Below are 13,829 nucleotides of genomic sequence, written 5' to 3' on the forward strand. Positions count from 1 at the left end.
TTTTTTTTTTTAGATTTTATCCATTTATCAGAGAGAGAGAGAGAGAGACAGAGGCAGGCAGAGGGAGAAGCAGGCTCCTTGCTCAGCAAGGAGCCCGATGTGGGACTCGATCCCAGGACCCTGGGATCATGACCTGAGCCAAAGGCAGACGCTCAACCGACTGAGCCACCCAGGCGTCCCAGAAGGCTGGTTTCTCAAGGAAAATCCAGGTGGTGTTATCAGAAGTGGGATGGATGCTGAGGAAGCAAGAGAAAATAGTGTTCACTACTTCTCAACTAGAATGATCACACAAATCATCTGGACCTTGTTGAAATGCACATTCTGATTGGGGGCAGGCTGTGATTCTGCATTTCTTTTTTCTTTCTTAAAGATTTTATTTATGTATGTATTCATTGGGGGGGAGGAGCAGAGAGGAAGGGAAAGGGAGGGGGAAAGAATCTTAAGCAGACTCCTCGCTGAGTATGACCCAGATGCAGGGCTCGATCTCTCAACCCTGAGATCATGACCTGAGCTGAAACCAAGAGTAGTACGCTTAACCAACCGAGCCACCCAGGTGCCCCTTTGGAACATTCTTGACTTTCCCCAAATCTTGACTGAAATCCTCCCCATTCTTCAAAACCTAAATGTTATCCTGCTGTTCGTTATTATAAACAGGTTGCTTTTTCTATGACCATATTAACATACACATGTTAGTAGCAGAACCCAGATCTATTCATTTTACAAAAATGGCTTGATATTATATATCTTTTGAAGTTTGTTGTTTTACTCATTAAGTATCTTGGCGCTCTTTGCATGGCTTTGATTGTCTTTGCCAAAATATAACAGCTTCTTTGCGACTTTGGAACATAATTCTGTATGCTCAGTCTTCCCTTTTCAACTCAGTCCCTGGAACGGGAACCATGTCCTGCTGCTTTTATTTTGGACTGATTACAGGCTCTGGGCATGCATTTATTCACTAACTGTGATTTAAGCTCCTACTATGTGCCAGGGAGATGCTAAGCCAAGCACTGAAGGACACAGAGGGGAGTAGGAGCAGCCTCTGCTGTGCTGCAGTGATGGAAACGTTCTGGGTCTGCGCTGTTGCGTTCAGCAGCTCCCAGCCACAGGTGGCTATTGAGCACCTGAAACATGGCGAGTCCTAAGGGAGATGGGCTATACCTGTAACATACACCCTGGGATTATAAGACTTAGTGTGCAAAAAACAAGTATAAAGTATCTCATTGATAATTTTTTTAACATTTAAAAATTGTATTTATTATTTTTATTTTTATTTTTAAGTAGACTCTCGGCCCAATGTGGGGCTTGAACTCACCACCCCAAGATCAAGAGTCGTACACTCTACTGACAGAGCCAGCCAGACACCCCTCATTGATAATTTTTATACTTTTATAAAAATTATGTTAATAATTTTTGACATGTTAGGGAAAATAAATGTACCTTAAAATTAGTTCACTTGTTTCTATTTACCTGGAAAGATATGTCTGTAGAAATTTTTAAATTATATACATGGCTCCCATTACATTTCCAGGTCTGGTGGTCACAAAAATGAGCATGTCTGAGGCCACGCCATGCCAAGCAGTGGAACAGTTCTCCTGGTTTAGGGGGACAGTCACATTTTATACAAATTTGACTCCTGCCAGTATATAACTTTTTTTTTCTTTTAAAGATTTTATTTATTTATTAGAGAGAGAGAACACATGAGAGGAGCGAGGGTCAGAGGGAGAAGCAGACTCCCTGCCGAGCAGGGAGCCCGATGCAGGACTTGATCCTGGAACTCCAGGATCATGACCTGAGCCGAAGGCAGTCGCCTAACCAACTGAGCCACCCAGGCGCTCAGTATATAACTTTTTAAAAATCATATTTTATTGTGCAAAAATTGAACTAATGGGAACTCCCTATTTTCAAAAGTCAACTTCTTGGGGCGCCTGGGTGGCTCAGTCAGTTAAGCATCTGACTCTTGATCTCAGCTCAAGTCTTGATGTCAGGGTTGGGAGTTTAAGCCCCATGTTTTCTTCGGGCCTACTTAAAATAAATAAATTAAGTAATAAAATAAAATAAAATTCAAATAAAAAGTTAACTTCTTAAGTGTTGCTGTATCTCTAAGCTCCTGGGTCAGAGGAATTGCAATCTGTGTTTGCTTTATCCGGCAGGGCAGGTCCACGTTTGCTAGTAAACAGAATTGGTTATGGTTAACATTTCTGTAGTGTCTGCTCTGTGCCAGGAACCTTTACATTTATCAACTCATTCCGTGCTCACCACCACCCTGTGCGGTAGGACCCCAGCGTCCTTTCTCAGAGGTGGCCTTGGATCATGCATCAGCATGAGGACTGCAGAGTCCTGTCACCCAGGACCCTGTGGCCCTCTCGAATATGTAAATTGCTGGTATAAATGAAACTCAGTAGGTGCTCAGAGAAGCAGAAGGAGCTGCCCTGCATCACACAGCAGTGTCCTTCCCAGAACACTCTTATATAATCAAAAAAATATGAAAAAAAATATGAAATGTAATATGATTGTATGCCATACAGAACCACACAATATGCTGTCTTATTTCTGGAACTGTAATACCCATTTATCACAAGTCAAAGAGAGGTGTTTTAAATGCATATAAGTACATTATAAAGCAGTGATTAATTGTGATAATTTTTCAAATTAATGATCCAGCACTCTGGGAGTCTGAAGCAGTTCCTTATTTTATTCACAATAGGCAAATGAAGCAGAAACCGCTTAAGTCTTGAAGTGGTAAATTGTTGCCAATTCCCACAAGGACAGACAAAAACATCCTTGTGAATAAAAAGAATCTTTTTTAAAAAGTAACTCCCCTAAGCCTAGAAATATGGATTTTTTCCCTTAAACCACAAACATGTGTTTATTTTAACAAGATAAGTATAACTGAGTTCTGATTTAGAAGAGAATTGCAATTGTGTAGAGCTGAGGAAAACAATTACTCTCTCATGTGGCTGCTTATGGCTCATCTTCTCAGCAAGTACATGTGAGCATTTTGAGAGAAGAAATAAAACATTTCTGCCACTTTTGCAATTAAGTTTTGACTCTGATCTGAATAAACATGTTTTCTTTAAGTATCTTTAAATTTCACGAACCCATCGACAACGTCTGTCAGCTTTACCTCCAAAATGTCCCCCTGAATCTGTCCATTGCTTACCTCCCTGGTGGTCACCACCCCTCGGCCAGGCCACCATCATCTCATGCCTGGACTCCTGCAGTGGACCAGGTTCCCTGCCCTGCCTCCTGGAGTCCCTACTCCACCCAGCAGCCATTATTTGAAATGCAAATGAATCCCATCATTCTCCTGCCTAAAACTTTCCAGGTTTCCCATCATCTTTAGAATCAAATCCAGATTCCTCCTTGGCTGTAAAAGATGTGGCAGCCTTTTCCCAAACCACACTCTGCTTCCCTGCCTGTGACCTCCAGCCACACCAGCCTCCTTTCAGTACCTCATTCTCTCCAAGCACATTCCAGCCTCAGGGCCTTTGCTCTTGCTGTTCCCTCTGCCTGGAACATTGTTCCCTCACCATGTTACATAACTGGCTCCTTTGTGCCATTTGGGTCCCAGCTCTGACGTCACCTCCTCAGAGAAGCCTTCCCCAATCACCCTGTCTAAAAAAGCCCTGCACTGTTGTTTCCTATCACATCCTTAATGATTGTCTTCACACTTTTCACTAAATTTACCTTGTTATGTATTTGTTTACCTGTTTATTGTCTGTGTCTCCCATTCATCCCCAGGGTGAGCTCCATAACGGCATGAACTCGCTTATCTTACTCATGATGTAGAAGAGTGCTCAGTAAGTCTTTACTGAGTAAACAAAGGAATGAATGACCAAATAAACTTATGAGAGAAAGAAGGAAGAAAGAAAAAGAGAGACGGAGGGAGGAAGGAAACTCTTATAAGGCAGTTATAAAATGATACAAGGAAGATGATGCCTTGACTATTATTTAGCTAGATTGTTTGAGCCATATTATGTGACCTCATCTTGGTCATTTAATGGTAATAAATGGTAATAAAGGGGCGCATGGGTGGCTCAGTCATTAAGCGTCTGCCTTCAGCTCAGGTCATGATCCCAGGGTCCTGGGATCGAGCCCCGCATGGGGCTCCCTGTCCGCTGGAAGCCTGCTTCTCCCTCTCTCACTCCCCCTGCTTGTGTTCCCTCTCTTGCTGTGTCTCTGTCAAATAAATAAATAAAATCATTTTAAAAAATGGTAATAAATACCATAAAATGGTAATTTATTACATAATAATAGTGTAGTTTCACTTTACTGTTTGCTCTGAGTCCCATGCTGTGCTAAGTATTTCCCTGCCTACATGTTTTCTCATCCTTCCTACACCCTGAGAGTATGTTTTATTATTATTATCCCCACTTTGCTGATGAGGAACTGAGACTGGGGAGTAGGGTGAGTGATGAATGAGGTGTTGGTGGGGTGGAGGGGTAAAGTGTCAACTCAAGGCTTTCTGATCCCTGAACTTGTGGTAACTACCACCCGCTCTGCTGCAAGGCTCTGCATGTTGAATTTTGATCGTCCTCATGATTTATTCTCTGAATAAACTCCCTACTGCAGGGGTCCTTGGCAGCATGACTATGACAACTTGTCAGCTCTGTGTGGGTATGTGGCAGACAAGGACATGGGGAAGCCCAGAGGCGGCAAGGGTGGACTGAGTGGGCTTGGCAGGGGCGGTGGACGGGGGTAGGGGGAGACAGGGTAGGGGAGAGGGGGCCAGCCTGAGGGCAGGGGACCTGGAACCCAGCATCTAGGACTCCCTGTGTGGGGCTCTGGGCAAGCCAAGCTCACTTCCCTTATCTCTGATGCAGGATGGGGTGCATGAAGTCCAAATTCCTCCAGGACAGAGGCAAGGTCTCAAAAACCGAGCCCAGCACCAACCCACACAGCACTGTGTATGTGCCAGATCCCACGTCTGCAAGCAAGCGGGTGAGTGGGGCAAGAAAGGGGTTCGGCCGCCTGAGGGGCTGCCCCATGCTGTCCCAAATTGCCCTAAGAGCCTCCTGTTTTCCCAACTGTCAGCAGGGTATGTTTGGGGTGACACGGAGCTGGCCCGTCACCAACAGTGTACCCTAACTCTCTGGAATACATCTGCACCAAGGACCTGGGGCAATGACGTCACTCCTCCTTGTCTGGCTGCCCAGGCCTTGGCACCTCCGCCCGGGCTCCAGGGACCAGGTCCTGGTGGGCAGGGCAGAGGCCCCGAGCCCGGGCAGTAGCACGAGCAGTGCTGAGAGTAGTCAGTGACCTGACCAGTAACAACAACAGTCGAAGCAGCGATGGTAATGGTAGTATTAGTGCTATAGCAATAACCGTAATAACAATTGTGCCAGCAAGATCTGCAGCAGTATAAGGGCAAGCGCAGGTGCAGTAAGAGAAGTGGTCATACCAGTAGAGGTATTTGCTTACCTATCCTCTACTCACTCGGGGCTCACGACGGACCACGCACTGTCCTAAGTGCTGTATGGTGTTATCAACACCTTAAAGCCTCACAGTAATCCTAGGTCTCAATTTTTGTTACACAGGTGAGACACAGAGTTTAATAACGTGCTGAAGTCTGTACGGGTAGTGAGGGGTAGGGTCAGGATTCAAACTTGGGCCGTGCAAGCACCAAAGTACCAGGGGTGGGAGCAGGAGAAACAGAGGCGGAAGGCAAAGGCTAATGAGGAACCGCAGTCAGGGCGGTACTCGTGGTGATAATGGGGCTCATAGTTGCCACGGCCGCAGGGCCCCTGCGACTGCAGCCGTGACAGTGATAGAAGAGAGGCTATGGCAGTAACAGGAACAGAACCAGGAGTGGTGGTGATGATACTAGAGCTGCAGGAATGGCTGTAATAATCTTACCATTCTAGGAACACCTGCTATTTTCTAGGCACTGGGGTGAGGTGCTTCTACACCGTTAGTCCTCACAGGAAGCTGTGAGGCAAGAGTTATGCCACCGTGACTGTGACTAAGGCTCAAAGAGGTGAAATGCCTCCCAGGGGCCACACAGTTGGGAACAGCAGAGCTGGGTCTTTCTAACCCCGAGGCAGGGGTGCTCTCTCCTTCCTAGGGCAGGCCCTTAGAAAGTTCTTCCTCAGATTGAAGGAGGCCTATTGTCTCATAACCCTGACTCCTTGTTCCCAAACCTACCCCTTAGTCCCGCACCAAATACATCCACTCCCTTTGCCCCAGGACAACCACTAGAGAATGAAGGCAAAGCTCTTATCCCAACCCACCCATTCCTTCCAAATCATCTTTTCACGCGACATGGGTTCCTGGCCTCTCTCCATTCTGCTTGCCCTTCTCCAGGCATGATGTCTAGAACAGGGCTAATTTTGGGAATTCGGGGGGGGGGGGGGTCAGTGGAATTGTCACCTCCCTCCCTCTGACACATGACCTCTATTAATACATCCTGAGATGATATGATCTTCTCACACCAGTGATGTCCTGAACTGACATCCTAAACCCTTAGTCACTCATAGATGTGTTCTCTCTCCTAACCTGCATGGCCCTGGGCCCTTTCTGTGGCTAGGGCTCCAGCTTCTCCGAGGCCCTCTTAGCTTGACACCAGTGGGAAACAGGGTTTTCTCCCACCAGTTTTTGGTTGTCTCCTGAGCATCAGATTTAAGGGATGCTATTATCGGCCATTTGTCGTTCTCCTGCAGGGCATTAGTTCAGTGGTAAGTTAGTAAGTGTTCCTCAGAGAAAGGGTTCCCAGGCCAAATTAGTTTACAAAATACTGGGCAAAACAGGCTCCTTCCCTGTGGGAGTCCTCAGAGCTTTATGAATCTTAATGGGCTTTGTGGATCTCCCCCCAAAAAGACATACTTCTCATTGTTTCCCACACCTGTTTCTCTAAGTTTACTTAAGTGTGCAACATACAAACACATTCCCCTTGAAAAGAAAAATCACAAATTACAGTGAAAGCTAGTTTCTTCTGACCAATGTCCTGCTCACACACATAGAGTTTGTGTCCACAGAACGTATTTAGGATGCGTGTGTATGTGTTCTCTATGGATCGTGTTTCTCATTCTGAAGAACTGGGTTTGTTCACTCGCCAGTGTATCTTTAAGGCCTAGTTGTGCTGGGAATGAAGCTCCACTTCCCTGAGGGCTGTTAGAGCGCCATCTGTAAGCATCAGATCCCTTCTGGATGATCACTTAGGGTCCTTCATATACATAATGGAGGCTTTATGCATGGGACGTGTTGGTAGACCTACAGCTTCTTCAAACATATCTTAGAAAACACTGATCTGGACCAACCCCCTCACCATATGTCAAAGGAGGTCCCCAGTATGGCCAAGGCCAAGGCCACAACCCAAGAGACCTGGATCTTTGTGGTGTCCCTCATGGGCTGTGTGACCTCACATATGTCCCAAGCCCTCTCAGATCCTCCACCCATGACACACAGGGCTGGGATGAGATACTCTTGGGTGTCCGTTTTGACACAGACCTTCTGTGGCTCCCCACACACTTTTAGATTCATCCCCTTCTCCCATTTCTTTCCCACAGCGTCCTGACAACAGCAACAACCCACCAGGGTCCACAGGTGGTAAGTATTTGGCAAACATAATGTGGTGGAGTCTTGTGTCATGGAGAGGATTAGGTTAGGTGCTTAGAGATTAAGGCAAAAATCCCAGTCAAAATCACCCTTGCAAATCCTTTAAATTGCTCCCAAAGTACTTTGTACAGGCTATTTTGTTTCTATTACACTGTCTACTAATGCAAACCTTTAGCTTTAAACTCTAGAATCGCACCCCACATGGCAAAATCCTTATTTATACCATGAAACAGACATGTCAGTGGGTCCAGGGCTGGGTGCCAGTTGTTGGGATAGGAAACACCCAGAGCCGTGGTGGTGCTCAGATAAAGCCTCACCATCCCGCGTGTCTCTCTCCCAGCAGGTCCTGATGACATCATTGTGATTGCCCTTTATGATTATGAGGCCATTCACCCTGAAGACCTCAGTTTCCAGAAGGGAGATCAGATGGTGGTCCTGGAAGAGTGAGTCTCTATCCCACTCCTAAGACATAGCTACCTCCAATACTCAATCATGCTCTCTTCTGTGTTTCAATAAAGAACCTGATAGACTATCTTATACTAGAGGGTAAATGGCCGATAAGAATCATAATAGAGGATGAAGGGTTTGCTGTTAACCTGGATGAGAGCCACAACAAAGGAGCTTGTGTACTTACTAGCAGTGCACATCCAGGCAACAATGAACAGGTGAAAGTGCTTTCTCAGGGAGGCCTTCCTCGGGCTCCTATAATTAAGCTACAGGTTTATCTATAGACCAGACCCTGTGGAGGTACCTTTGCATTCAGAAATCTCTGGATCTCGAAGTTTCCTACCTCCAGTCGCCTACAGTCTTCACCATCCGTGTAGTGTCACTGTGAGCTGGGACTCAAGAATGGGAGTGGTTATGCTTGGTCACACCACTCTCTGTGGTTGTTGGCCCACAATGAGTCTGCCATGGGCACAGGACCCCATACCCTAAGTATGGACCACTGCAAGTCCAGGGGAAGAGTGGGGCCAGAGACCTAGGGCTGTGGGCTATGAATGCAGGGATGGGGCTTGATTCTAGACCCTCGGATGCACAGTGGGGACTGTTATAAATATCCCTACCCTAATGATGGAGTGCGTGCTGGGGGCTGGGACCGTGGTGACCCTGCCTCTTACCCTATCTGCTTCCTGGATTTGGGGGGGAGGTATTCTAGGCCACGGGTGGGGAGCCCAGGAGGACCAGGGGATTCCTTCTGCTCCCTGACTCCTTTGCTCTCTCCTGTCCTCAGGTCTGGGGAATGGTGGAAGGCTCGATCCCTGGCCACCCGGAAAGAAGGCTACATCCCAAGCAACTATGTCGCCCACGTTGACTCTCTAGAGACAGAGGAGTAAGTATTCCATTTTTCCTGCCCCACAGAAGGAAGTATGAGCTAAATCCGGTTTGTTCCTGCCTCGGGGCTCTTGCACTCACTGTCTCCCCTGCATGACATACTCTTCCTAGGGGGTCTGCTCTTGCCTGGCTCCTTCTCGCTCTTCAGGTCTCAGGCCACCGCCCTGTCTAAGGCAGATCCCCTGTGGTTCTCTGTCTCTCGTGGAGACCTGTTTTGTTCCCTTCTGAACACTTCTCGCTAGCAAGAACAATCTTGTTTCTGTGGTTGTTCACACATTCACTGCCTGAGTCCCCCACTAGGTGGGAGCATTTGAGGACAGGGACCTTGTCTGTCTGCCAGTGCATCCTCAGCACCGGCCGGCATGCAGTAGGTGCTCAATACATATTTGTTGACTGAAGGATATGGTCACGCCAAAGAGGGTCTTCCGAGAGGCAAGCCAGCCCACACCTGGTCAGCCATCCCTCATTTGGTTCATTCAGCAAATATGTGCCCGCCCATCACCAAGCCCTGTGCCAGAAAGGGGACTGCAAGAACCAGTCAGGCATACCCGTGCCCTCAGAGAGCTCCCTGTAACACAGCAGTCTAGGCTGCAAGTTCTCCTCTGTGTCTAGCTTGACTCTGAAAACCTAAACAGTTATAGGGCATTCATGCATCCGTCCCATCACCCAACAGACATTTGTTGAGCATCCAGCAGCCCTGTTCCAGGGACACAAGGTGACCCAGGGCTCCTCCCTGGGGATGTTCACAGCATGGTGGGCGAGATTGGCGAGTGAAAGGATGGCCAAGCTACGGGGCGATGGCAGATCCCATTCACAAGCAGCCGTTCAAAAAGTTAAGAAATGGCGGTCCCTATGGTTTTCTCTCTTCTCCCTCCTCCCTCTGGCTCAATGGTGTTGAGGGTTTGAAATGCTGACCTATTAAAAATTAAAATGTTTGGGCTTTCCCTATCTTAAAGTCATGCCCTTCTTAGTGCACATGAAACCTCTTTGCTGTGTGAAGTGTCCCCTCTGTGGCCGTGAGGAAGGCCCCTCTCCCACCTCTGACCCTTCTGTCCTGGACCACCCCCTAGCACACCCCCTACATGCGGCAGGCGGGGCTTGGTTCCTTCTTACTCCTTCTAGGCTTTCTCTTGGGGCATCCAGTGCTCTGCTCCCAGACTCCAGGATCTGAACACTCACAGAATGCCCACACCCCAACTTTCCCAGCAGCCTTAGAGGAGGTACCTGCTGGTGGTACTCCTCAAGGCAGCATACTTGCTAAATGGAAAAGGCAGGGTGCAGACAACATGTATTATGGGCTATCATTTGTGAACAAAGGGGATAACCTCAACGGTCGTTCTCAGTCTTGAGTGCATCACCATCACCTGGAGGGCTGGTTAAAATGCTGGTTTCTGGGCCCTGCTCCTCAACTGTCTGATTCAGAATTTGCATTTCTAACAAGTTCTCAGGTGAGGCTGATGCTGCTGGTCCAGGGACTCACCTTGAGAACCACTGACCTAAATAGACATTGGGCTTGCCGAGTGCACTCACATGTTCTTGAGTCTGCATCAAGGAACTGCCAGCAGAGGGTGCCTTTGGGGAGGGTGGTCAGGGCATTGAAAAGGAAGGGGGTGGGGAGGAATCTTACTTCCTGCCCCTCCTTGAAGTAGACCATACTTTGTTTCAAAATGCAAATAGTGGGGAAGGACATAGAACAGAGTGAAAAGCCTTCCTTCCATCCTATCCCCAACCAGCCACTTCCCCTCCCCAGAAGCAACCAGTTTCTTATGTGTCTTCCCAAATGCTTAATACTTGTGCAAGAAAATACATATATCTCCCTTTATTTTACACCAGTGGCAGATACTACACACACTGTCCTGCACCTTCCTTGTACAGGCGCAGTGTCCATCATGCAAACGCCCTACCGTCCCCTCTTAGTGGTCACTGAAATCACTTCCAATCCTGGGCTATAGTGACTCTCCTTGTGTATCTGTCATTTCTTCCTTGTGCAAAATCCCTAGGATAACTTCCCACGGGTGGGATTGCCAGGGAGACAGCTCTTACTGTGTACCCTGTTATATTGCTTGAATATTTCACCATAGCACAAATCAGTTCAAAAATGAAAGCAGATAACAGACACATGAAAAAATGTTCGTCATCATTAGCCATTAGGGAAATTCAAATCAAAACCACATTGAGATGCCACCTTACACCAGTTAGGATGGCAAAAATGGACAGGGCAAGAAACAACAAATGTTGGAGAGGTTGTGGAGAAAAGGGAACCCTCTTAACACAGTTGGTGGGAATGCAAGTTGGTACAGCCACTTTGGAAAACAGTGCGGAGTTTCCTCAAAAATTAAAAATAGAGCTACCCTCTGACCCAGCAATTGCACTACTGGGTATTTACCCCAAAGACACAGATGTAGTGAAAAGAAGGGCCATATGCACCCCAGTGTTCAAAGTAGCAATGTCCACAATAGCCGAACTGTGGAAAGAGCCGAGATGCCCTTCAATAGACGAATGGATAAAGAAGATGTGGTCCATGTATACAAGGGACTATTACTCAGCCATCAGAAAGGATGAGTACCCAACTTTTGCATCAACATGGATGGGACTTGGAGGAGACCATGCTAAGTGAAATAAGTCAAGCAGAGAAAGTCAATTATCAGATGGTTTCATTTATTTGTGGAACATAAGGAATAGCAGGGAGGACATTAGGAGAAGGAAGGGAGAAATGAAGGGGGGGCAAATTGGAGGGGGAGATGAACCATGAGAGACTACGGACTCTGAGAAACAAACAGGGTTTTGGGGGGGGATGGGTTAGCCCGGTGATGGGTATTAAGGAGGGCACATACTACATGGAGCACTGGGTGTTATAATGGATCGTGGATCACCACATCAAAAACTGATGATGTATGGTGACTAACATAACATAATAAAATTAAAAAAAAAAATGAAAACAGAGAAGGCAGGTGGGCAGTGTCCCATGGTGACGAAGAGTGTGGGCTCCAGAGTTAGATCGCCTGGACTTGAATCCTGCCTCCACTACTTCCCAGCTATATGACACCAGTCAAGTAACTTGCTCTCTCTGTTCCTCAGTTTCCCCATCTATAAAATGGGGATAATAAGGGCCATGATTCTATACAGTTGTTGGGTGGATAACAAGAACTTGATGAATGTTAGCTGTCTTTCTCCCCCAGTTGATACAGAGGAAACAGAGGCCCAGAGAGGGGAGTGACTTGCTCAAAGTCACACAGCAGATTTGTGGCAGGTGCAAGGCCAGCTGACCTTGGGTCTGGGACGTTTTCCATTATAGCATACGAACCACTCCTCACCCTGCTGAGGGTAGGAATGGATTTGGCTGCTGCTGCAGCTTGGGCTTTTCCACTCAATATCCCAAACATTCATTCAGGGAGAAAAATGAAAAGGCCCAAGTATAAAATTATTGAAATCTCACATTTTAGCTTGAAAATTCATGTTGACTTTGTATTCAACGTTGCACACACAGAAGAGGATACATTGTAAAGTTTACAAAGTTCAGGCCCCCACTCACATGGACATCTGAGACCCTGAGAGGATGCTCATGTGTACCTCTGAAATTGGCAAAAGCAAGATTTTGACCACAGTTGGTTAAGACGGCTGTATCTTAACAGTTTTTCTATCCATCACCATATCCCTCACATTGGGCGGCAATGGAATGACCCATGGGCATTTTGTATTTGTAATGCTGTACTCCTTTTCTTTAAAAAAAAGTTTTTCTTCTTTTTTTTTTTTTTTACAGTTTTTTGGGGGGAAATCTTTCTTTTGGTATTATTTTTCTTAAAGAAAGCTCCCCAAACTGCATAAGTTTCCATCTCAGCAAACTGAATTCACTCCTGGTAAAATGTCTGTTTCCGTATCAAAAGAATGGTTATTTTTCCCAAAAGAATCTGTGGGAAAATCGATGCTACAGGAAGCCAGGCTCTCAGTCTCTTGGTGCCCAGTGTAAGCGGGACAGGACCCCCTACCCCAGGTTCACATGCTGCTCCCGCCCCTCTCCACCAGGTGGTTCTTCAAGGACATCAGCCGGAAGGATGCAGAGCGCCAACTCCTGGCCCCGGGCAACGTGCTGGGTTCCTTCATGATCCGGGACAGCGAGACCACCAAAGGTGACGCCAGCCTTGCCCACCCTGCCCCACCCTGCAGGGATACCCCAGGCATGACTGGCCACCACTCTCCTGCAAATGCCCCGGGAGGGCTGAGCCACTCACCCAGCCCACCAGACTGCCAACTTTTCTCCTGCCCTTTGCTCGAGCCTGGTTTAGGTGTTCTCAGCCTCTGTAGTTCCTGGTTGTGTCCCTGGATGTAGGCCCAAGTGGTTGTGGACCCCGAGAAACAATATTCTGTTGAAGCTTGACCTTCACTAGCTTATATTACTTAAAATACCCATCACAGTGTATCTTGTCCAGAAGCCTGATTCCCCCTCCTTCCATAAGGAAGGGGTAGACCAGGCCACAGGAAGAGCCCCAGGTCAGCCTCCTCTGAGACTGCTTAAACTGGCTCTTTTGAGGTTTTTTGGAAGTTCTGATGTTGGCGAACTACTTCCTGAAATTCTGGGGCTTTCTGCTGGGTTGTCACCCAGGAAGGAAGAACAGTACCCAAAAACATCACATAAACTAGCATCTGTTGAGCCTAATTTTTCCAAAGGAATGGATGTCAAGAAGGAGTCTTGTGATTTCAGACTTCACACGTGGAGGGCACCTTAACTAATGTTTGGTCTCAAAGCTGCTTCGTTCAGATTAAGCAAGTAAATTGCATAAAATGTGACCTCACAGTATCCTGAGCAGTTTTGGGGACATCCATCAAAGGCATCTGCATGGCCTTCTCCTCTACCCCTAGATTTCTGAATTGGTCAGCCCGAACGTGGTAGGCACTCACCATCACTGTTTCAGGCCAGTGCATATTTAGGCTTATTTCCTCCCACA

General features: G+C 47.1%; 1 protein-coding gene across 2 annotated transcripts in view; it reads left to right on the forward strand.

Moving 5' to 3' along the window:
• Positions 1-13,829, forward strand: part of HCK (HCK proto-oncogene, Src family tyrosine kinase) — a 39,010-nt gene that overhangs the window by 10,157 nt on the left and 15,024 nt on the right. Inside the window, exons 2-6 of one of the 2 annotated variants that reach the window (XM_028118797.2) lie at positions 4,824-4,941; positions 7,506-7,545; positions 7,895-7,997; positions 8,786-8,884; positions 12,910-13,013. In XM_028118797.2, the coding sequence (XP_027974598.1) occupies positions 4,825-4,941; positions 7,506-7,545; positions 7,895-7,997; positions 8,786-8,884; positions 12,910-13,013 (463 nt within the window). In that variant the 5' untranslated portion in view covers position 4,824. The remainder of the gene's footprint in view (positions 1-4,823; positions 4,942-7,505; positions 7,546-7,894; positions 7,998-8,785; positions 8,885-12,909; positions 13,014-13,829) is intronic. The other variant, XM_028118795.2, reaches the window with a different exon arrangement.

This window comes from Eumetopias jubatus, unplaced genomic scaffold, assembly GCF_037043125.1.
Source record: "Eumetopias jubatus isolate StellerSeaLion01/CBP00866 unplaced genomic scaffold, mEumJub1_p1.0 scaffold_9, whole genome shotgun sequence".
NCBI lineage: Eukaryota > Metazoa > Chordata > Mammalia > Carnivora > Otariidae > Eumetopias > Eumetopias jubatus.